The sequence below is a fragment of the Patagioenas fasciata genome, chromosome Z (assembly GCF_037038585.1).
Source record: "Patagioenas fasciata isolate bPatFas1 chromosome Z, bPatFas1.hap1, whole genome shotgun sequence".
Classification (NCBI taxonomy): domain Eukaryota; kingdom Metazoa; phylum Chordata; class Aves; order Columbiformes; family Columbidae; genus Patagioenas; species Patagioenas fasciata.
Window position 1 is genome coordinate 68,717,613 of NC_092560.1, and position 23,650 is coordinate 68,741,262.

General features: G+C 38.8%; 1 protein-coding gene across 2 annotated transcripts in view; it reads right to left on the bottom strand.

The window, feature by feature from the left end:
* Nucleotides 1–21,558, bottom strand: part of SCAMP1 (secretory carrier membrane protein 1) — a 39,813-nt gene extending 18,255 nt beyond the window's left edge. Inside the window, exons 1-4 of one of the 2 annotated variants that reach the window (XM_071801805.1) lie at nucleotides 21,385–21,558; nucleotides 10,183–10,260; nucleotides 3,215–3,313; nucleotides 2,838–2,949 (exon numbers count right to left, since the gene is read on the bottom strand). In XM_071801805.1, the coding sequence (XP_071657906.1) occupies nucleotides 2,838–2,949; nucleotides 3,215–3,313; nucleotides 10,183–10,260; nucleotides 21,385–21,441 (346 nt within the window). In that variant the 5' untranslated portion in view covers nucleotides 21,442–21,558. The remainder of the gene's footprint in view (nucleotides 1–2,837; nucleotides 2,950–3,214; nucleotides 3,314–10,182; nucleotides 10,261–21,384) is intronic. The other variant, XM_065860717.2, reaches the window with a different exon arrangement.
* Between the last annotated feature and the right edge of the window lie 2,092 nt (nucleotides 21,559–23,650).

The window sequence follows — 23,650 nt, forward strand, 5'->3', positions numbered from 1 at the left end:
CTACCCTTTTTAAAAATGGGTGCAATGCTTCCCTTTTCCAGTCACCAGGGACTTCACCTGACTGCCATGACTTCTCAAATATCTCAGAGACTGGCTTGGCAACTGCATCAGACAGTTCCCTCAGGACTCTGCGATGCATCTCTTCAGGTCCCAGAGACTTATGTATGCTCAGGTAGCAGTTCATCTGGTAAGAATAGAAAATTTGCAAAGCTTACATACTTGCATTATTTCTTATTTGTTTCCCTACTCAGACAAGATGAAGCTGTTAGTTCTGTTCAAACAGGTCCAAAATACTGAGAATCTGTTTTCTGCCTCTTCTACTGAAATTTTTACCAAGCCTTTCAGACCAAAGGATTGCCAGAGGCAGCATAGAGAATGTAATTAAGTAACAACTCTACCCATATTAACAACTACATTGGAATATACGTGAAGAAAAATCTGATAATAATTCAGATCTTCATTCTGCAGTATGTGGTTATTTCTCATAGGACTGGCAGTTTCAAGACATGAATTATGGAAAAATTAAGGTATAATAATTTACATTATTATTTAAGAATTGAACTTCATGCACCTTCCCACTGCTGTGGTACAGGTTTCAAAATTTTCAACTGACTGAAAGATAGCTTGCTGAGACGGTCTGAGATCAAAAACCAAGTGATCTTCTTCTAAATTCACTTTGGATACTGATATTCCAAGACTGCATATTGATAAGCAAAAAGCTAGGTCAGAGTCATTTCATTCAACACAAGTTACCATCTCAAGACATGTTAACTTCAGTGGCATGTCTATGCTATGAATGCAGACACTCCCAAACTAGCTTTAAGAAAGCACAAAAATGGATTTTCAGGCATGCCCAAATTAACCAGCTGAAATAGGAAGCAACACACTTTAATTAGCTCAAACACAGTGCTGTACAGGATCTGAGCAGATAAGACCAAAGACATCGAGCTGGGATGACCTACCAGCTTGAAGATCTTCGCACTGTAGTCAACTGTGTGTGACAACAGTGTCCTAAAGACACGATCTTAAATAGAATGGAAATAGCTACAGTATTGCAAAAGACCCTGTCCTCCAAACAATGCAACGCTACAGTGTTTCCAAAGGAGTTCAAATGAGCGCACAAAATTAAAAAAAAAAAAAAAAAAAAAAATCAAAATAATAATCTCCTCAGTCACAATATACAGTTCCTGATTTGCAATATTTTTACAAAGTCATTTGTTAAAAAACTAGTAATTTCTCCAAAGTTTAAAGAGCTTTCCTCTGTTCAGACTTGCTGAAGAATCTTCATGAACTTTGATGTGAACAACTGCAACTTAATAACAAATATCAATTTCAGAAATATCCTGAAACATACATGGAACATGAGAGTTATGTTCCCTAAGATATAGATAAATAAAACTGTCCCTAAAGCCTGGAAGATAAAAAGTAATCAACCCAAGCCATCAATAAGCTAGTGAAATTAGATGAAGGGCAATATCTGGCAAGGAAAATGAAAAAACAAACAAACAAACAAAAACAAAACAAACAAACAAAAACAAAAAACAACAAAAACAAAACACCTCATTATCTGGGAGAAGAGGCACAAAGATTTCATAGAGAGATTGAAAAGAACAAATACTGAGAAAATTAAAATGGTTTAATGAAGGGTCAATATCACGATGATTCTTTTTCTGAGAAGAACAGCAATTGTCCATTCCCAGATCCTGATATATGATGGCTCTCTAGAGCTTCCTGAGCAGTAGAAGCAGAGAGGAAGCTGCTCATCTCTTCTCCCTGGTATCCAGCAACAGAATGCATGAGAATGGCTCAAAGCTGTACCAGCTGAGGTTTAGACTGGACATCAGGAAGCATTTCTTTACCAAGAGGGTGCTCAAACACTTCAACAGGCTTCCTACAGAGGTGGCTGACACCCTAAGCCTGTCAGTTGTTAAGAAGCATTTGAGCAAAGCCCTTAACAATATGCTTTAACTTTTGGTCAGCCCTGAAGTGGTCAAGTAGTTGGACTAGATCATCACTGTAGGTCCTTTCCACCCAAAATATTCTATTCTATTATATTCTTGGGTTGAGAATTTGAATTACTAACCATTATGTAATCAGGAATTGTACTACTGCATAGTGTAAAAAACCAGCACATGTGGAAATATAACAGTCAGAATTCCAGATACAAGTGAAAATATGACACAAAGTCAACCTTGCACACAGTGTTTTCTTTCACTTTGTTTTTCCTAACTTCAGCCTGAAGACCGTCCTTCTGAAAAAGAATATTCCCGTAGTTCTACTTCTAGCAAAGTATCTTCAGTTAAGAGGATGTAAACCTTGTCATTTTTTAAATTGCCATACATAAACTGACAGTTTTGCACAGCATGCTTACAGTTTTAGTAAAAATGAGACACTGATTTTGGCTATGGTGATATAAAAAATAAATAAAAGACTAGGAATAGAACATATCTTTCCTGTTTCAAAACAGGAAAGTTCTCCTACAGATATAAACAATGGCAGAAGACAAATCAAAGACATGTTACTTATCAAGTTACTTTTACTTCTCAAAATGCTCCATTTCTATTCAATAGTATTACTTAGATATTAATCTAGAAGAAAAATAGCTGATAGCAGAGTAACACATAACAGAGGCCACATTTAAAACTTTTACAGTGAAAATCTGCACAGGTCAGGCCCGTTTTTATTCACTGTATGCATTGTCTCAAATGAGATAAACTTTATTGTCCCGAAGAGGTTATAAAGCCCCCTCTTTGATTCGTTTCATAATGTCAAACTCAAACAGTTCCTAAGAAAAAGTAAAATTTCTGCAATTTAAAGAGGCTTTTTTTCATGCATACCCCCCTGCTGATTGAGACTCTGCATTTCCCTTTCTCTGCGATCTAATTCAGCTGCTTTTCTTTCCAGTTCTTCTTGACGCTTTAGCAGTTCTGCCTGGGCCAAGGCATGCTCCTGAACAAAACAAGCATCATTAGATATTGACAAAAAGAGGAACACAAAATAAACATTCCAAGTTTGTTTTCTATAATTATCTCCAGTTATGGATGACTGACCTAGTACTGCACAAATTCATGCATTAACTGGTTACTTAAAGGCAAGTTACTAATTTTCATAAATCAACAGCAAAGTGATGCTTATTATAAAAGACATTATTCAAGAAGTGTGTTTAAATAATCACAAGTAAAAGGAACCTAGTGACTGAAAGTTATAGACAAACCTTTGCAATTTTTGTATAAGCAGGTGGTTCTTCTGTTGGTTTCATTATTGCTGGCTGGGTACTGGGTACATTAGGCATTTTCACATTTCCTGGAGGAGGCTAAGAAAACAAGATACAATTATAGGTCTCCTAATAAACATATTTTCATTAATGCTGTAAGAACCAATCTACTTGTTTTAAAGGAAGTGTTACTGATAAACTCAAAATCTGATATGCTGCCTGCAATATTTATAACTCTTAGGAAAAAGAAGTTAAGCAGAACACTGCACCACAGAATATAGTTATTTGGTTATACACTCAACTATTTGCCATAAAACACACATGGCATTTTAGGGATCAGTAGAAACTACACAGAATTTTAATTTTGTTCAGATACAAATATGAATAAGGGCAGTTACTGTTTAAGAGAACTGCAGGATTTAACAGTGATCTATTCATATTCTGAAACATGATGCCATTAGTAATGTCTTCCAGAGCTTTCTACTTCACAAAGGCTTTTATCACCTGGCTAACTACAGAAGCAATGTACTGTATTAAATTTTCCTGTTCAAGATCCATAATCTACTGCCTAACTATTCCATCAGTACATACCATAGTGTCTAGTTTCAAGTACTACTGGCAATTCATTCATTTAGTCATTACCTGTAAGAATACAGCTTACTAGACTTTTCAGTCGCTTAGATTTTTTGTTTACTTCTTTTTTAAATAAATCCTCTCCTCCTAACTCCCATTTGTCATCCTCTCTGACCTTCTCCACATCTCTCTATCTTACATAATGTTAACCAGTAGCTATCAAACCAAGAAAAAAACTGTCTAGATTGAAGTTATTAACTGAATTTTACCGAAGCAGATCAATGTAGCACTATTATGTCATTATTTTATTCCTAAATATGCTTGAAGGGAAACTATGATTCTTTCTTTGTGTATGCCCTGCTACATAAAATCTTCCACATTCTGTGATCTTTTAAGACAGAGAATCACTTACTTCTAATAAGACTGAAATCAACAACAAAAATACACTGAGAAGTGTGACGTTCGCAATACAAAAGCACCTTAAAACAAAGCAGGAATCAACTAAATACCACTAACTTGGCAAATAATGTCTCAGTCCAAATTACCTGCATCTTTTCTAAACATCTTTTGAAATGCACAAGCGCAATGCACAGAGAAGAAAAACATCATGCCTGAGCAAACCTCACCTCTGTGTGTGATACTGCAGCATATTTCAGCGACATCAGCTAACTCCAGCATTTCAAAATCATCTTCCCATTATGCATTAGCTCCTGACCGAATAGTGACGTATCGGAAAAGTCTCATTTCTCAGAAATAGCCAGCAATTTACGTTTTTCATCCTACGAAAGATTACTCAGTATTGTAGGATGAAGAAAACCAAAGGCCAAGTGCCAGGTACTGCACTTGTTTAACAACAACCCCAGGCAGCACTACAGGCTCAGGAAAGAGTGGCTGGAAAGCTGCCTGGAAAAAAAAAAACCAGGGTTCTTGATTGACAGTGGTTGAACACGAGCCAGCAGTGTGCCCAGGCGGCCAAAAAGGCCAATAACATCCTGGCTTGTATCAGGAATAGTGTGGCCAGCAGGACGAGGGAAGTGATCGTCCCCCTGTACTCAGCACTAGTGAGGCCAAACCTCAAATCCAGTGTTGTTTTGGTCCCCTCACTGTAAGAAAGACATTGAGGTGCTGGAGAGAGTTCAGAGAAGGGCAATGAAGCTGGTGAAGGGTCTGGAGAACAAATCCTATGAGGAGCAGTTGAGGGACCTGGGGCTGTTTAGCCTGGAGAAGAGGAGGCTGTGGGAAGACCTTATTGCTGTCTACAACTACCTGAAAGGAGGTTGTAGCATGGAGGGTGTTGGTCTCTTCTCCCAAGTAACAAGTGATAGGATGAGAGGAAATTGTCCCAAGTTGCACCAGGGCAGATTTAGATTGGATACTAGGAAAAACTTCTTCATAAAAAGAGTTGTCAGACACCAGAACAGGCTGTTCAGGGAAGTGGTGGAGTCACCGTCCCCGGTCAGGTTTAAAAGACACATCGATGAGGTTCTTAGGGACATGGTTTAGGGGTGGACTTGGGAAGATCTGGTAAACAGCTGGATTCAATGACCTCAAAGGTCTTTTCCAACCAAAATGATCCTATCATTCTAAATCTTATTGAGGAAATACCATTACCAAGCAGTTAGATTAGAGCTACTTACAGGACCGACTGATTTGCTATTTAGAACCAAAAGAAAATACCTACTTTCTAAGGTCACCTCAAATGTTTTATCAGCACAAAAGATGCAAGTGGGAGAGAGACACTTGGTCAATAACTATCAAAATCCTGAAGATGTCAAACTAGCTATCAGCAGAAACTAGTTTTGAGAATTAACAGGCATTTCATAAAGACACCAAGATCCATTAACTAGGAAGCAGAACAGGAATTCTCATCTCTTAGTGTACTTTTGCCTATATTATTTTGATTTTTATTGACACAGGATTTCTAGGAATAGGAACTGCTGAGGCATCTTCGAAGGAAACCAGTGAATCTGGCACCCAACAGGAAACTCCTTTCACCTTGACGAACATCTTTGTCATACAAGGGCATCCTAAAAACTACTGTGTCTTCTTTTGTCTCAGAAATAGTTAAGTAGACATAGGCTTCTCATGTGGTTTGAGGGCAGTAGAATTCAAGCCTCTTTCTTTCCCTTTCAAATTTAATAGTCCAATCCAGCCCTCAGGAACTGGGAAGACTTGGCATCATGTCAGGCATAATGAAAATTTGAAAACAAAACTTGATCCCTGTTTCTTATCTGAGCAGAATGTCACAACCATCATGCAAAAGTTCTTTCACTTCCTAATTTCATACTTACTGAAGTCTGGACTACTCACATACCAGGATAAAGCCATAGAATTCTGCCATAATTAATACATAATTTACTACGTATAAGAAAAAAGACACATTTTGACTCCTTTGTGGATCAGCATGAGGCTGTTGGAAAAAGATGTTGCTGCATTTATTACACAGCATGTTACCTATGGGAACACTGCAAACTAATTACATATTATGGGGGGAAAAAAAGTAAAACATAAAATCACTGAGCTCCCAAACACTGGATCAGGTTGCTTAGTGAGGTCACAGGATCCTCATCCTTGTATATATTCAAAATACCCCAGGAGAAGTTGCTGAGCAATGGGAGTTAGTGACCAGCTTTGAATAGGAGGGCTTTAAAAAGATGACCTCCTGAGGTCCCTTGCAACCTATAACTTGGCACTAATTTTGTCATACCTGTATGTCCATGTGCAGTTGGTTGCCTGTCCAAGTGCTATTGGTGGTTTAGGGATTTAGGTATGGAAGATACCCAACTGACTTACAGCCTGCACAGGATTGAGGAGACATAAACAGCAGGACAGATAGTCAGCAACTGTGTCTTTTTGAGGGTGTAACTAATTATTCAGACTTGTGTTGGGAGGACTGCACAAACCTCCAGCCATCACGGGAGAATATAATATCATGATATGCCACCCCCATTTGGGCAGGGGAATTAAGACAACTGTTTTTATAGAGACTTTACTTCACAGATCCTTGGTCTTTGACCCTCAATGACACATTATAATAAGTTACTTAGATCTTGAAATTCAACCAACTTCACTCTACAACACCCCTTTTTGTTCATATCCCAAATGGTACTTCTGGGATAGATCGTTTTACTTCATGCCTTGCTCTCACAGCTCCACTGGGGAGAAAGCAAAACATTATGCTTTCTCTTGAAGTGAAGAGGTTGGCTGGAGATAAATGCTCAAAAGAAGTTCTCTCTTAAATTACTTCACCCACATGGAGAAATCTATTGATTTACTGGGGAAGCAGGAAGACTTCTAAAAGAAGCCAGGTATGAATGATGAATCTGGTTTCCTATAAACACTTCACTGTGCTTGGATGCAAGACAGAAGGAGAGGAGCTGCCCAGGAACTTACTGGGAAAAAAAAAATCCACTGAAATACATCTCTTAATGATATTGGGTTGACCCTGGCTGGACACAAGGTACCTACCAAAGCCACTCTATCACTCCCCACAGAGTGTCTGCAGAGCTGTTTTCTCTCATACATTCTCACTCCTCTCCACCAGCTGCTGTTGTGCAGCAGGCTTTTTTCCCCTTTTTACATTCGTTACCACAGTAGCGCTACCACTGTAGCTGATGGGCTCAGCCTTGGCCAGCAATGGGTCTGTCTTCGAGCCAGCTGCATTGGCTCTGTCAAGACATCGGGTGCAAGCTTCCAGCAGGTTCTGACAGAAGCCACCCTTGCAGCCCCACAACTACCAAAACCTTTCCACACAAACCCAATACACTTAAAAAACCCTCCAACTCTACTTATGATTTTTTCCAAATTTTTAATGTACCCATTTGAAAGTGATTGCTGTACATATTACTACGTTTACTCCTGCTATACATATATATATATACATACACAGAGTGCTCAGGGGAGTTCAACATGCATTAGCAAAACTTGTAGAAGCAGGAAGAGACTAAAAGCCTTATTTTCATTAGTTTCATTAAATGATGAAGCAGAAGTACTAATTGTCTAATCTCATCTGTTTCTTGTTGATTTCAGAAACATGACAAAAGACACAAAGTCATCTCCATGGTGACTGTTAGAGTTTGAGACAAAACCACTGAAGATGCAGGCAATAATTAATCTGACACTTATACCATTCACTAAAAACTTTGTTTGATTTAACAATCAAAAATAAGATAGGTTTTGAAATTCAATATGAAGTAAAAAAAAGAAAAAAAAACCTGATTTCTCAGGTTAGATATCAAGGTGGTGACACCTGAGACTCTATGCCCATATTCTATGCCCATTCACTTTCCTTACTATGTCTTAGATTTTATTTTCCTACCAAATTTCCCACTGCATATAGGAAGGATATAAGTTGACTGAGAAAAGGTGAATGCAATTACACACTAAAAAAAAAGAAAAAAATAGAAAAAGGAATACCAAGAAAAAGTAGAATTTACCTTTTTTTTTCCTGTCCTATCATGATAACTAAGAAAAAACAAATAGAAAGCATCTCCCTTGGCAAGGGGAGAACACAAGTGAGCCAAGATAACAAATGTCACTATTTGGAGTTTGAAGTCACCTTCTCACAGAAGAAACTTTCTGTATTTGTAATGAAGAAATATTTTTACAGGCCAGCATGCTTTATCAACTTGAATTTGGAGGTAAGGGGGAAAGAAGCTTAATGCTGTGTTAAAGCTAGAGACTGCAAGATATCATCTCAGCACTATCACTACAAATCTGGATTTCTAATTGAAGCATGGCACTCTCAGCTTCCTTAAAAACAACTACACATTGTTACTCAAAGTGAAACAAACATGATTTTAAGTCTTACATATCAGTGACTCTCTAACTAATGAGCACAGACATCTCCAGGATACATTTTGCTACCACCAGCTTGTATCCTTTCTGCTCATCAGTGCCATTGTGGTTTTCAACTGCAGGATTACCTGAACAAAACTGTTCAGAGTGACTCAGCTTCCCAACAAAGGTAGAACAAGGAATAGCAACAAATCAAAGCCCCCAAGAACTATCCGGATCTTTTTACTCTGAGCAGCATACAAAATGCAGAGTAATTTCCACCCCTACTTTGACCAACACTGTACGACTCCAAGTCTAAAATTCACTGACCCTGCTTCTATCTCTGTTTATCCAATTTTCAAAGGCATTAACTTCTACTGTGTCTTCCCTTACACACGTAGTATCCCATTCTCTTGTGTACAAAGCTCATAGGAAAACAGAATATGTAGCACATATTTGGTAGATGTGAACATTAACTTAAAGATTTCATCAATACTCTCAACTTTCTATATGAGTGGCACCTGTAATGAGTAATTAGTACTTTTTTTTATACATGCACAGCTGACTGTTCAAAGCCAGATAACCTTAGCCATATACTTGTTTTTCTTTTCCCACAGAGCTGCAGGTTAAAGTAAGTAAATAAGTAACAAAAAAATTCAGAGTAGCTTTAGGGTTTTTTTAAACAAGACCTACTGTCTTTATAATTTATGGGCAATAGAAAGGAAGTTTGAAACTCTTCAAGCTTTAGAAAGACAACTCAAACATGATTTGTGATATTGTGAGTTATTAACAGAAAAAAAAAATTTAAGACTTATTTAATATTGTTGCTAGTTGCAAATATTCTGACGTAAACAGCTCAAAACCAAGCTTCTTCCAGTGTAGCATTTATAGCACTGTATGAAACCTTACTATTGCACTATAGAGATCAAAATATTAATATTCCCTATCTGCACTACCAGATTTGCCATATGAAATAAGCCTACATTTGAAAAATACAGTATTTGAATGTTTCTGAATTATACTGACAAACAGTAATCACCCATACATTTTGCTAATCTTGTACAAGATCTTCACTATCAAAAGTAATCACTGAAAAAATGCTGTTACAATATGAATTTACTAGCCCATTCCTTGTGTTTCCCCACCATTGATGAAAAAATAAGCAAAAGGTAAATTAAAACTATACAAATTAGAGGCAAAGAACAACTGTGTTTCTTGGACATAAATGATTCCTTTTATTACAGCACAACTTTTTCTTAGTCTGAGCAGTACTTTCACCAAGTGAAACAGAAATCAAAAGCAAGACACTGTGTGCCACACAAGCTTTAAAGCAAGTGAAATTTGTAAAAGCAAAGTGTTACTGAACAGCAGAAAACTCAATTCTGTTTTGGCCCCTTTCCAGAGAACCATTCTTTTTTAACAAGTCAAAGCTCACTTAAATCAACCTACTCACTGAATCTTCCAAATACTTAATGGGACTGTGTATTCTTACACATCTTCTATTACATCTAGGTAGCCCATCACATGTTTCACAGCATAAGCCCCAAACTCTGAAAACAATACCTCACAAATCTTACCTAAAAAGATTAACAGCATGATAAAGAAATAAACATGCTTACTGTTCTTGAATCAGAGAAAGGATTGTACTCATCTAGCCCTGGAGGAACATTTCTTGTCACTTGTGTCACAGAAGGATCCTAGAAGAGAAAATAATTCTGTAGATGTATGCACATGTATATAAGTAACAAGTCAACACTTATTATATAATATCATGTAAAACTCAGGTTTTGTTTCAATCTAAGAAGGGTTTGCTTTACTAAAAAAGCCTGTAAACATGCACATCTTTCTCTGTCTCCAAAATGACATCATTCCACTCTGAGCTTCTTAAAAACCTAGTTTAACAAAGTCTAAAAGAAACTCCATCTGTCATACATTTGATTTATACTGAAAAAAGCTCTCAATAGTGAAGGGAAGAAAACTGCATCCTGATATGTTGACTGCAGGGCTCCACAACTATATACCCAAAAAGCACAACAGAAATGCTTTCTGTAACGCTCAGTTTTCCCTACCCAGAAGTACCTCCAACTCCTTCAGGAACAGGAAAAGTATTTCAGAAAAATGAAGCTTCCCATAATGTCAAAAGCACCTCTGATTCAGCTTCTACCCAAATTGGTAAAATTGAAAAAATAAAGTGTATTTTTTTTTTCCTCCTATGAAACATACAGTAAGAAAGACTGCTTGAAGTTCAGCTTGAGAACAGAATTTCAGGAATGAAAAATTTATCTGTGCTAAAGACAGGCAGGCCTGGTTCTGCAGAAAAGCAGAAGTGCCCACTACGATAGGCCACACTAACTCTGTATAGCAAAAAGTTGTACTTATTCCACATGATGCCTGGTACCACTGCATTGTTACTGCAGTTATTTCTGCATTTTCAGAACATAAGAATGGATGAAAGGAAAGTCTTCTTGAAAATGAAGAAATCCACTTATTCAATATGGTTAGTTACTTTTATATTTAGATAAATGCACAAAACAAGCATACAATATTTTGCATGTACATCAAAGATAAAAAACAGCCACAAATATACTATTTACTTACAACTACTAAGTATAGATGTACATATTTTCTTAGTTTCAACAGTCTAGTTCAACATTAGAAAACAAAACAGAATTAATATGACTGGAAAGAAGAAAAGTATTTATATATATTTACATTCCTATTTCTTCTAAAGACAGTTACATTTAAAACGTCTACATGTAATAGTTGCCTAATTTAAAAAAGAAGGACAATCTACACTTAAGTAAAAATAAAAAATATCAAGCTACTGAAAAATAAAACCTGGATTCTAAGCATTTATTACAGCATTAGCTTAGTCTTGACAGCAGTAACCTAATCAACAGATGCAGGAACACTATTTTCTTAATGGGTGCAGTCAACTTATTTACCGCTAGAAAAAAAATTGTGTAGAATATCTATCAGCTCCAAAATCCTGAAGGATACAGCAAATGAGAACAAGTCTGTTTTTTCCATTAGCTATAGTCACAAATTTATTAATATGAGACAATTTTTAAAAATTATTATAAAAAGTTGAAGACAAGAAAATCATTGCTTCAGAAATTTAAAAATTACATCATGCATATTTTAATCAAATTCATGCACATAAGCATACATAAAAACTACCCTTCTGGCCACATTAAATGCTATCACCTTTGCCTAAAGCATACATTTAACTACACAGCAGTATTTTAACTGTGACTAAACTAGAATCTCCCTTTCTATAAATGTATACAAAATGCTGCATACAATTCAAAATCAGCTTCTCTACATTTGACTTACACCATAATTAGTGATTGCACTAAAGCCATCTTGGTGACAGTCTCCCCCACATCCTACGTTTGAATCTATAGTTTCGACTAAAATTTCATCACATCTCATGTCTCATGGTCTAATTCATTGTAACATGTTCTTTCATTAAATGACTGATACAAAATATTGTGTAGATGAACAACAAAAGCAAGGGAAAATGTGTGTGGGGAGAATGATGTTAAAATTCAACTACAAATCATCTGAAACACTGAATTAAAAGATCATAAAAAATAAGGGAAGAATTAAATCTGACATTTGAATTAGGCATCTGTTTACTAGACTTGTCGGTACAAGATCATAAAAGATGAACTTAAAATTAACACAAGTAAGAGAATTTCATAATTCAATATACAGGGTGGTAGAAAGTTGTATACAACTGAAAACTTTTGATTTCTTTTGGTGGGTCCACCCTAGCCAGCAGCTAAGCCCCTACCTAGTTGCTCATATGCTGCCCTCCCCAGTGGGATGGGGAGAGAATCACAAAGGGCAAAAGTAAGTAAAACTTGAGGAAAAAAAAACCAACAGTTTAATAAAGAGGGGGTAGAGAAATAGAAAATGTAAAAGGCAACAAAAACCCAGAAGTGATGCAAAAGCAGTCAGTCACCACCTACCACCAGCAGACAGATGTCCCTAGCCTCTGAGCAATGGTTACCTTGGAACCAGCCCACCACCACCACCAGTACCACCAATGTTACTGCCAAGAAGGACGCTATATGGCAGGGGTGTCAAACCCATTTTCACCAGGGGAGTAGTTACATTTATGAAGTCCTAAAATTACATTCAGCCCTTTGAAGGCAACCGCAAGGCCGATGTGGCCCCAGTAAAAATGAATTTGATAGCCTTGCTATATGGTATGGAACCTCTCTTTGGTCAGTCAGGGTCAGCTGTCCTGCCTTCATCCCCTTGCAACCTCTTGCCCAACTGAGCCTGCTCCCAGAGAGAAGCAGGCTGCGCAACAGAGGTGGCCTTGGAACTGTGCAAGCACTATTCAGTAACAGCTGGTGCCTTACAAACACTGTTTCAGTCACAGGTCTGAAACACACACACACACAAAAAAATTAAGTCCATCCTAGCCAGACCCAGTAGACTTATTCTAGCCCCTACATGTTAGCATGAATTAGCAGAGCATAAAATACTTACTCTCTGATCATATTTTCAGTATGGTAGCCCTTCCACAAATGCTCTCTTATCATTCCCCTTCCACACATAAAAATGTTTAAGTATAGACACATATGAAACTAGTGATACCTAAATATCAGCCACATAGAGAAACAGGATGTTTAAGTCTTTAAAACTCAAACTGGACTTAGCTCTTAAATTATCTGCTTAAAAAGTACATTTCCACGATAAACTTCGCTATTTGAAGACTGCACCATTAACTCAGTTCAATTGTGCCTGTGAAGCACTACAAACACAGTTATTTGAATAACTAGAATACCAGACTAAAGAGACAGTCACTGAACAGCAGATTCCAAAAAGCAGGAAAGAGTGGTTAAGTCAAATTTAGAACAGCAATCTACATTTAGAAATACAAAACGGAAACAATAATAAATATCTCATGAAAGAAAGCATTTTTTCTACTAGTGTTTTAGAGAAGACCAGGTAAAGAAGGTTTCTCAGATCTCTTTACACAGCTATTGTGACCCTGTAACACTGACAAATGACAGGAAATGTGCTCAGCCATACAAGCCTACCACAGCAAAAGACAGTACTAGAAGTAAGTCGTATGCTTAAATGCACACAGTGAGTAGAGCAAGAAGCCCTCCATCAGAAGATTTTTCAAATAACAGTTGCTACACTTCTGCCAAATATTGCTATTATCTGCAAAAGCAACAGAGACTCTGAAAAAAACTGAATAACTCACATGACATTCAATATGAGCTCTATCTAAGAAAAGTTTCATTACCCACTGAAAAATAGTTGAATTATACAAATTGAATCCCACATTCAAATTCTGTTCTCAAACGAGAGATGACATGAAGAGAAGAGTAACCTCATAGTTGAAGGAGGAAAATACTAGCCTAGTGATCCATATCTCTCCTACACTCATTCACCACAATCTTCTTTCAACACCACAAGTGTCCTCAGCATGGAAAGAAACAAGCTCTTCATAGCCTCTGTGCCTAGGTGTGGGCTGCTAGACTTCAAATCGTCCTAATAAACACGTTGTCAACATCTGATGGCCACCACTACGCTCCTCATCCTCAAGGCTCCCGTCTCCTTTGCAAAACTTCTTGAACCACCACTGCACTGTACGTTCGATAGCAGTTCCTGGGCCAAATGCATCGTTGATGTTGCAAGTTGTCTCTGCTGCTTTACAACCCATTTTGAACTCAAATAAGACAGATCACTTGAATTTGCTTTTGTCTAACATAATTTCCATAGTCGAAAAATAAATCTAGAGAGCAAGTAATAATTCAGTAGGAAAAAAAAAAAGGCAAGAAAAGTGCATTAAAATTATGTATAAAATAACCACATTTATTTAAAAAGGTATTCCAATATCAAATGGCAAACTTAAACAATGCAAAAACCGCAATTATTTTTGCACCAACCTAATAAAAGAATGAATTTTGAACTTAATGGAGGTTTGACTAATTAACACAGATAAATGTTGTGCAGGACCACACACCCAATGAAAAAGTGGCAGTTAAATGAACTCTATCAAATTTCTATGTTACATGACACACATTCTAGTGGTTAAAATCAGTGAAAACTTAAATATTCTAAAGGAATAAGGTATAACTTATTTTTCCATCTTTGATATTTCACCCAAATAATAAAGTTCAAATGCATTATTGTTTAGTTATTTTTGGTTTTTAATATTAAGAAACAGAAAAAAAAAGCCAAAGTGATAAGTTCCAATAGGTGATTATATACAGACACCAACACAAAGCAGCAGCATGGCTGGAACCATCAAACATACACAGAACTCAGCTTACTGCATGATTTAAGTGATTAAAAATTGGGTTATCCTCTTCAAACACAGAAGATTAGGAACTTCTGGAACAGACTTTAAATATACGCCAGCCACTGAATGCAGCAACTGTGAAATGCTTCATCCAATCTCAGACGGAGAAGCTACGTCCTGGTAGACCAGCACTTCTGTCGGAACTGGACCTGCCCTTGCACTAACTCCTCATCACAACCTGATTACACTCAACCACCCAGCTGGCCCCAGTCATGCTCCTTTCAGTGCTGATCACTGTAATTCTCATCAAACTCCTTGTTCTTTCCTTCCAATATACACTTCCTTCTCCAGTTTAATCTCAACCAAATTCCTGCCAGTTCAGGCCCATGAGTTTCTGATAGTTTTATTTAACTATTAGTGACACAAAGCACAGAACATAATTTAAGAACAGGCCATTTTTCATATCCAGCCACTGTTGGTGGTGGTGCATTTAAGTCACACACAGTCATTTCGGATAACATTTTCAAGACCTGAATTAGTTCAGGAGACTCTCTCCTATAATGTCCATCTCGAAAGTGAAGATTTGCATCGCACTCTGTGAATAACTAGGAGTCACATACAAAAGTACCCCAGTATTTATATTTAGAATGAAAGAGTCAGACAGGAATAAACAAATAAAGAAAAATAAACAAAAAACAACAACAACAACAATGGCAGAAAACCACATTTCTATCTCACATTGGTAAAAGCACCTAAGCACCTATAGAACTACATGTTTATCTGTGCTGGGTTAACAAATTATGCTTACATCACTCAGATATAGATGAAATCAACCAAATACCAAGTTATCACATACCATATACAAACACAATTATGCAGAAGTGAGAGTGTTTAAAATGCAGCAGGGTCAGTGCTGTTTTTTCATGCTCTATTTCTTTCTTCATAATTCCAGGCCCAAGAAGAATTAAAAGCACAGAAACTTCACAAACAGTGACTAACATGAGGTTTCATGTTTCACTATCCTAATAGTACACTATACTGTTAAATGTAAACTGTTTACATTGCTAAAGGAAGCCATAATGTATTGCACCTACAATAACATATTTTAACCTACGATTAAAAACCACTTACTGTAGGAAAGAATTGTCCTCAAACATTACACGTGTAACACCTGGGTGAATTAATGACTTAAGAGGCAAAATAAAGACTATTTCTGCACTTCTAATAATAATTTAAAAAAACCCCAAAACTGAGTAACCACTACAACAGATCTTTCACTATTTCAAGTTTAATATCTCATTGACTGATCAGCCATTTCCCACCCCTCTCACAGCATGATATTCAGAAGATTTTCACTCTACTACTGCCAGAACACAATTGTTAAATAGGATAGCTTGAAAGTAGCCAACTGTGGCTTCTTATACCTCATTCTCAAGCAATGCCTCTTAAATGCCACATTATCTCACAGCAGCAGAGCTATGACAAGTTCTGAGCTACTGAGCTAGACAAATTTCTCACCTGAAATAAAAAAGAAACTTCAGAGGCTCACAAGGCCAAAATTTACCTAAAGCTTGCACCAGTTGTAGTTTGCAATGAAGTACTGGATACACAAGAAAGCGTTATCTCCATAGCTATTCTTAAATCTTTCTCCTTCTTCAGCTCTGACATTCCTTTTTGTAATATTAAATCTCAATAGATAGTTCAATAATAATACTAATGCAACATGTGCTAACACTTTACTGAAAATCTGGGAAAAAATACAGCTATAACTGACACTGAATACCTAGTAAAACACTTCACAGTTTTAATAGATTTCAGTGCAGTTACAGCACTAATTAAGTGTGCTCTTGAAAGCTAACTACCATGTAGGACAGCTAAAGGACATTCTCAACACCACGATGTTCAACTTTATATTATGCAAGATCTAGGGGAGCTTACAAATTTTGAAGTGAAGAAATCAGGTAATAAAGTCAGAAAAATCTTTGTATTTTAAGTCCTTTACTACTTTAAAGACAGACAACTTAAATGGGTATGTTTTATAGTCATATGAAATAATTAAAACAAAACACAGTTATGCATACAGGCACACTACAAAACTTTGAATCCCAAAGCACAAATACTGCAGTAACCCTTCAAGTAGTTAGGGTCCTGATCCGTAAAAAATATTTAAGACTCCTCTTTCTTCCTGTAAGTTTCCATGACTTTAGCTTCACTTGAGCAATGAAAGTGTGAACTGTATAGATTCTGCTTGCACACAACACAGTAGTCATCATCTGCACTATTAGCATCAGCATCAAACCTCCAGCTTGTACTTCCTGCCAAACCAGACAGAAGATTAATTTGTGCTCACATGAGTCAGATTAAATGTTATATCCAAATTATAACCGGAATTACCTCTGTAGTAAATTTAAGCTCTAACATATACAAAGGTCTAGTGATTCAAGTAATCCTGTGACCTCAGTGGGAGCAATTAATGTGCCTAACACCATTTTTAGATACCTTAGAGCACTTCAGACATCCACACAAGAAATGCAGTCATGACAGAACTACAGCAGACCCATGTCTTTTTGGAGCAACAGCTCAAAGCTAACAACACTCTGGACACCTAATCTGACACACAGAAACTACTCACGTAATTAATATTACACACATTCAAGGGTTTCCATGATTGTGTGCTTCCACATTAAAACTGAACAAGACATAGGCCATTCTGTTTAAACCTTCACCCATATCATATAGTGGTTTGGCTTTTATCTGAAGGTCACCATTCACATTTAAACAGAAATATATCTCAGTTTCCAGTCTTACCATAATTACTATAGTATCAAATTCCTGTTCCTGCTCAGAGCTCCAAATCAACAGAGGTCATCACAGAACTCAGCTTTTAAAGTCTCAATTCCACATTCATAAGTAACCATTTCATATGTTTGGATGACTGTAACAGCCAGCCCTCAAACCTTTTACAGTCTGTCAGCCAAGCTATAAAGGCCTGTGAAATTCATAGCTCTTCTTAAAAAGCGAAGAATTTCTTCTCTTAGTAGTAGTATCATTTCCTCATAAACAAAAACCAAACAAACAAAGCCACAGCACCAATACATTTGTATTGTAGATGAGCTGCTGACTTGTTTCAGAGTAAATGAAACTTACACTGGATCTCAGGTCACTGCCATTTCAGAACCTTTGTATCTGTATGACCTCCCAAGACAGAGCACTATGACCATCCCTTACCCTATGACACTTAAAAAAAAAAAAAAGGTACAACAAGGAGACACCTACATTAGAAACTTGTCTTTTTCATCACACAAAGTTTATTTCATGCTGACTTAGTCTATTCAAGAACAAACTCTCAAGGCCTTGAGGATTGCCCAAACCCCTCCTAGGTGGTCAGACCCATGTTACCACTAAGGACTTGTCTGCTCACTATGGGACTGCTGGCTGACCCTGGTTACTTTCACCGGACCTGATCCTGACCTGACTTTCTAACTTGGGCTCCTATCTGCCTCCTCTCTATGGACTTGTCCAGCACTCCAGACTCTTGGCTGAACACAGTTACAATCGCCAGATCTGCTCTGCTCACCTTGCTCAGGTGCTGCGGGACTGCACTGTTTGTCAGTGAGAACCTTACCAAGTGTGAATTCATACTCACAAACTATGGCAAGTGCTTCTCAGTTAAATAAATGAAATAGCTTTCATTAGTAGTCTGCTTTAATTTATGATACTTGAAGTCACATCATATATGTATTTCTGCACAATACCACTATATCAAATTATAGCAAGATTATCATGTCTTCATTCGTATGGCACATGGATGGATTTTCTTCTGCACAACTTTAATGTGACCAAAAGCTTTTTAATGTTAGAATGTTACTTATCTGTTTGTTTCATTACCTCTTTCAAAACAAAACATTTCTTGGTTTTGTTGGTACAGCACCCAGGGGACAGCTATTTACAGAGGAATACTATGACTTCAAAAGCCTATCAGCTTCTGGATTCAGTTTGTCTTTTTTTAAAAAAAATGAAAAGAGAAAAAGCAGAGGTTAAGTAGCCACTGTCTCAAACTTTACAACGTTTTGAAGCCAGAAATTCTATTTTATAAAATAAATGTAATTACTTCCAATAGATACAAAAACAGAAACATAATTTAATTCTAGGCTTCCAAAGAATGAACTACCCCAAATACCATGTTTCTGCTTTACCTTTATCTTCCCAGAGAACACAATTATTTAATTCAACACCAAGCAAGAATCTCCGCTGAAGTATTTTTATTAAAATGCATGAGAACAGTGACAGAAAAATTCACAAAAAGACCACAATTAGTAAACCCAAAATACTTAAGAAAAAGAAGGATCTATCTCCAGACCTTGGCAACAACTCTTCCATGTGATCCCTCCCTGTCTTTCTTTGCCATACTACTTGTGATTTTACATTAGCACAGAAAGTAAGGAAAAAAACACCACTAACCACACCATACATAAAATTATGAAGCAAAGACAAATAAAAATATCAGTGCATTTGAATAAGGTGTTCAGACAACATGACTTGGGTTGTCCAGATCCATCTGGAAATACTGGTTCTATGTGTAAAGTATTTTAAAACTTAGACTCAGGCAAAACTTAAATGAAGACATGCATAATACCCACTAATGTCAAAGCTGTTATGCCAATGAGATGGCATTAAGGCTTGGCTTATATAGAAGGCCTTCTGTCCCTTCAAGTTAAATATGTGGATGAGCAAAGGTATGCAAGATTACCTTCTGTGGGCAGTGGAATGTGATGGAAATTAGCAAAGACTGAAGGAAGCAAAAAAAAAAAGCCTCTGAAAAAGTAAAAGTATAGAGCTTTCCTAAACAAACTTCTGCAAATAAAAGAAATCCACAACTGTGTTTAACAGTAAGCTTCAAGTTACAGAGAAGTTGTTATACAGTCCTTTTATCATTATGCATTGCAGATGAGAAGTAGAGCATGGATTCTGTCTGATAGCTACAACAGAAACTTTTCCCTGAAGAGAAACTGGGATCAACTATTGCACTTTAGCAATGTCTTCAACCTGTAAGTATGGTTGAGGTAGGTCCATAGCTTAAGTATCATAAACACTACCTAGGACAAATTACCTGAGCTGATGAGCGATGGAGGGGCAACTACACTGCTTACAATACCCAAACTGTTCTGGTTATCTCTACACAATAAATTTGGCTAGGTGTTATTTTCATAACTGTTACAAAAAGTGAGGAAAGGCAGCATGTATTTTTGTTGCTAGAACATTCTAGAACACACGTTGCACATTCTAGAACAATGACACCTTATGGGTACTTGGTGCCAGAAGGTATTAAAAAGCACAGTGCTCGCTGTCATTGGTGCCAGTCCAAACTATTGTTGGAGGCAACCTCAATGCCAGGGCTGCTGCTCATCTGGAACATCACTGCACTGTGTACAGCATCAAGTAAAAACACAGTGTCAAGCCTAAAGTACTAGCAAATAATTTTATGACCATAAAAATGAAACTAATGATTCAGACAGCCTCCAACTAATAGATGTCAGTAACGCTATGCTTCAAGCAGCTACCTGCACAGAAGTATGCTTGAAACGTGACAGTTCAATTTTTAAAAGGCATAGTTATTCCAGATAACATTATAAACTTGCTGCCATATGCTATGTGTGTGTTTCAAAGTGTCAGCATGAAATAAAATGTGGCAAAAAAAGAGTTCAGCAAGATCATTAGAGTAAGTAGCTCGGTAAATATGTTGAACTGGATTCAAATAATAAAGAACAGGAACAGAAGCATCTAAGGAAGTCAGCTCATTTTGACAGCTGAAGCCAAAACAGCAGGTAAAGAAACAATTCTAAGCTCTATGACAAGCCTGTAGCGCAAAAACTAAAAGCTTTAGAATACATTACACAGCATTTTGAGATGCAGGGTAGTATTTATCCCTAATTCCCAGTACCCTCCATGCTTCCATGCTTCAGAAATTACATGAAGAAGCAAGTAAGCTTAAGGGAGGAGGCTTGAGTGGAAAAACGGGGTAAATGTACTAAGCTTAACTATCTGGTTAAGTCATATGGAAGAAAAAAGACTGTAGTAGTACTATACACACAGAAAGTTACCGCCAAAATAATAATAATAATAAAGCAGCTTTATTTTTTTTCTTCAAAATAATGCACCTGAAACGTGATTTGTATTATTTTAGCAACACAAGAAAAACACAGAACCCTGAACTTGTGCAACGGCTGCGCCCGTTTCTAGGGCTTCCAAAAACGTTGCTTATCCTACAATCTCCCCAGAGCTGACGCGCCCCAAGCCCGGAGGAGGGCAGCCCCCCAGCGCTGCCTAACAGCGGCCCCGGCCCTCCAGCCCCAACGAGGCCAGCGCTGCCCCGCCGCGCCGGCCCTTCCACCCCCGCACTCCGCCAGGGAACGGCCGGGGTCCTTGTGTCCCCCCTCCTTTCCTCCCTCTCCCCTCGGGAATGCCCGAGGCTCGGTGCAGCCCGATCTTCCCGTGCCGCCCCAGGGAGGCAGGCTGGCGGCCGCCCCCTCCCCGCCCCCAGCCTCACCTTGAAGGGGTTGTTGAGGTCCGGGTCGGCGAAGGGGTTGCTGTCGAAGTCCGACATGGCGGAGGTAGGCGGACGCTGCGATCACCGAGCGATGGTTCTTCCCCTGCGGCGCGCCCGACACTCACCGGCTGCCCCCCCCCGCTGCCACCAGCCGCTGCGGCCCGGGCCGAGCCCGCCCCCACCGCCACCGACCAGCCGCGGAGCGCCGGCCACCCAAAATGGCCGCCCCGGAAGTGAGGTTACGGGGCGGAACGGCCCTGGGAAGGAGGGGCGAGCCCACCGCCGGGGTGGGCGGGAGCGGGGCGTGGGAGAACCCATTCCTGGGGCGGGGAGGGAGGAGGGCTGGAAGAGCGCATTCCGAGACAGATGAGGGGGGAGGCCAGCTGTGGTGAGCGCTGTTGGGAGCCCGTCGTCCTCGCTGCTCAGCCTGGGCTGGTGGGGGGGTTCTGCCCGCTGCCTTCGTCTGTCAGTACCAGCCGGGAGATCTGGGGCTCCCCGCCTGTCGCAGGGGCGGTGCCGCAGCTGGGAAGGGCGTGCGGGCGCTGCCAGCGGCCGTGGCGGCGGCGGGTGTGTCCGCCTTGAGGCGCCGGCTCGGCTGGGGTGGACCCCACTTGGTGACCATGTCTCGGGGCTACTTGGTAGCGAGCGGGCGGTACCGACCCAAAGGGAGGAGCTGTGTGGCCTCTCCTTTTCGTCCTCCTTTAGGGTGGGTCAGGACACCCCATCTAGCCTGGAAAGTGAAATGGTACCTATGAAAGCAGCAATAAAGCCTTCGAATTTGAGGCTGATTTGGTAAAAAACAAATATACTTTCTCGTTCTCTTCTGATGGCATGATGAATTGCTTGCCGAGATTGTGGCTTTTCAGGGGTCTCAAAGGTCCAAGGGCTGTGGGTTGGGTTTGGCTTCAAGCCACAGCCGCAAAATCCTGATTCTGTGGGTGGACACGTGTCCTGTTTTTGGCTGGGACAGAGGTAATTTTCTTCACTGTAGCTGGTATGGGGCTGTGTTTTGGATTTGTGCTGAAAGCAGTGTTGGTCATAGACACGTGTTCTAGATCTCGCTGAGCAGTGCTCACCACTGTCAAGGTATTTTCTGCTTCTCACACCACCCCACCAGTGAGTGGGCTCAGGGTGCACAAGAAGTTGGGAGGGGACACGGCTGGGACAGCTGACCTCAACTGACCCCAGGGGTATTCTGTACCATATAATGTCATGCTCAGTATGTATTTGGTGGAAGGAGAGGATGCTCTGGGGGATGGCGTTTCCCTTCCCAAGTAACCATTATGTGTGAGGGAGCCCTGCTGTCCTGGAGATGGGTGAACACCTGCCTGCTGATGAGAAGGAGTGAATGCTTGTTTTGCTTTACTGATGTGTGCAGCTTTTGCTGTAGTTATTAAACTGCCTTTATCTCAACCCATGAGTTTTCTCAACTTTCTAATTCTCTCACCCATCCACCCCTGGGGAGGAGGGATAAGCAAGTGGCTGTGTGGGGTTTAGTTGCCAGGTGGGGTTAAACCACAGCAACACATTAAAAGGGCTTCTTGGAAGTGTTTGACTATTTCAAACTGTTTGAAAGACTTTTGAAATAATTAACCGGAAATACTGACACTGCAGTTTGAAGAACCCATTCCAAATGATGCAAATAAGTGGGAGCAGCTGTTTGAAGCACTGAAGAACCATTGGTTCAGAGCTATGGTTGAAATTTGAAATCCCGTATACTTGATATCAAATAGTCTACATTGATGCAACACTTTTAAAGTGAGTGAATCCTGAATTTCTTTATATATTTCTTCTAAAGATTTTTTTAAAAAAACTTTCATTAGAAAAAAAAAAATTAAGCAAGTCAGACAAAAAGAAATTGCTATGAGACTAAAACTGGCCATTTAACTTTTTGGCATTCAAATGTGATTCTTTTCCATGTAATAATCATAGACTGTGGGGCATGCTGTCCAGGTTTTTTGAAGGCTGACTCAGAATGTTAACATTTTTATGTATTTTAATGGTGTTACATATATCATTATTCTGATCCTGACACTGGGAGTCATGACAATGGTGGTGTTCTGTCAACAGGTCAGGAAAAATCCTACACGTGCCTGAGAATTGATTTTGCATGGGTCAGAAAATAAAGCAATAATTGCTTCAAGGCTTGCTCTAATTTATGCAGAAGTTTCTCAATCATTTGTGAAGGACTGTCGGCAGATACAAGATGTATGCGAATGGGAAAAATCATAAAAGCATGGCTTCTAAACAACAAAACACTTTCAAC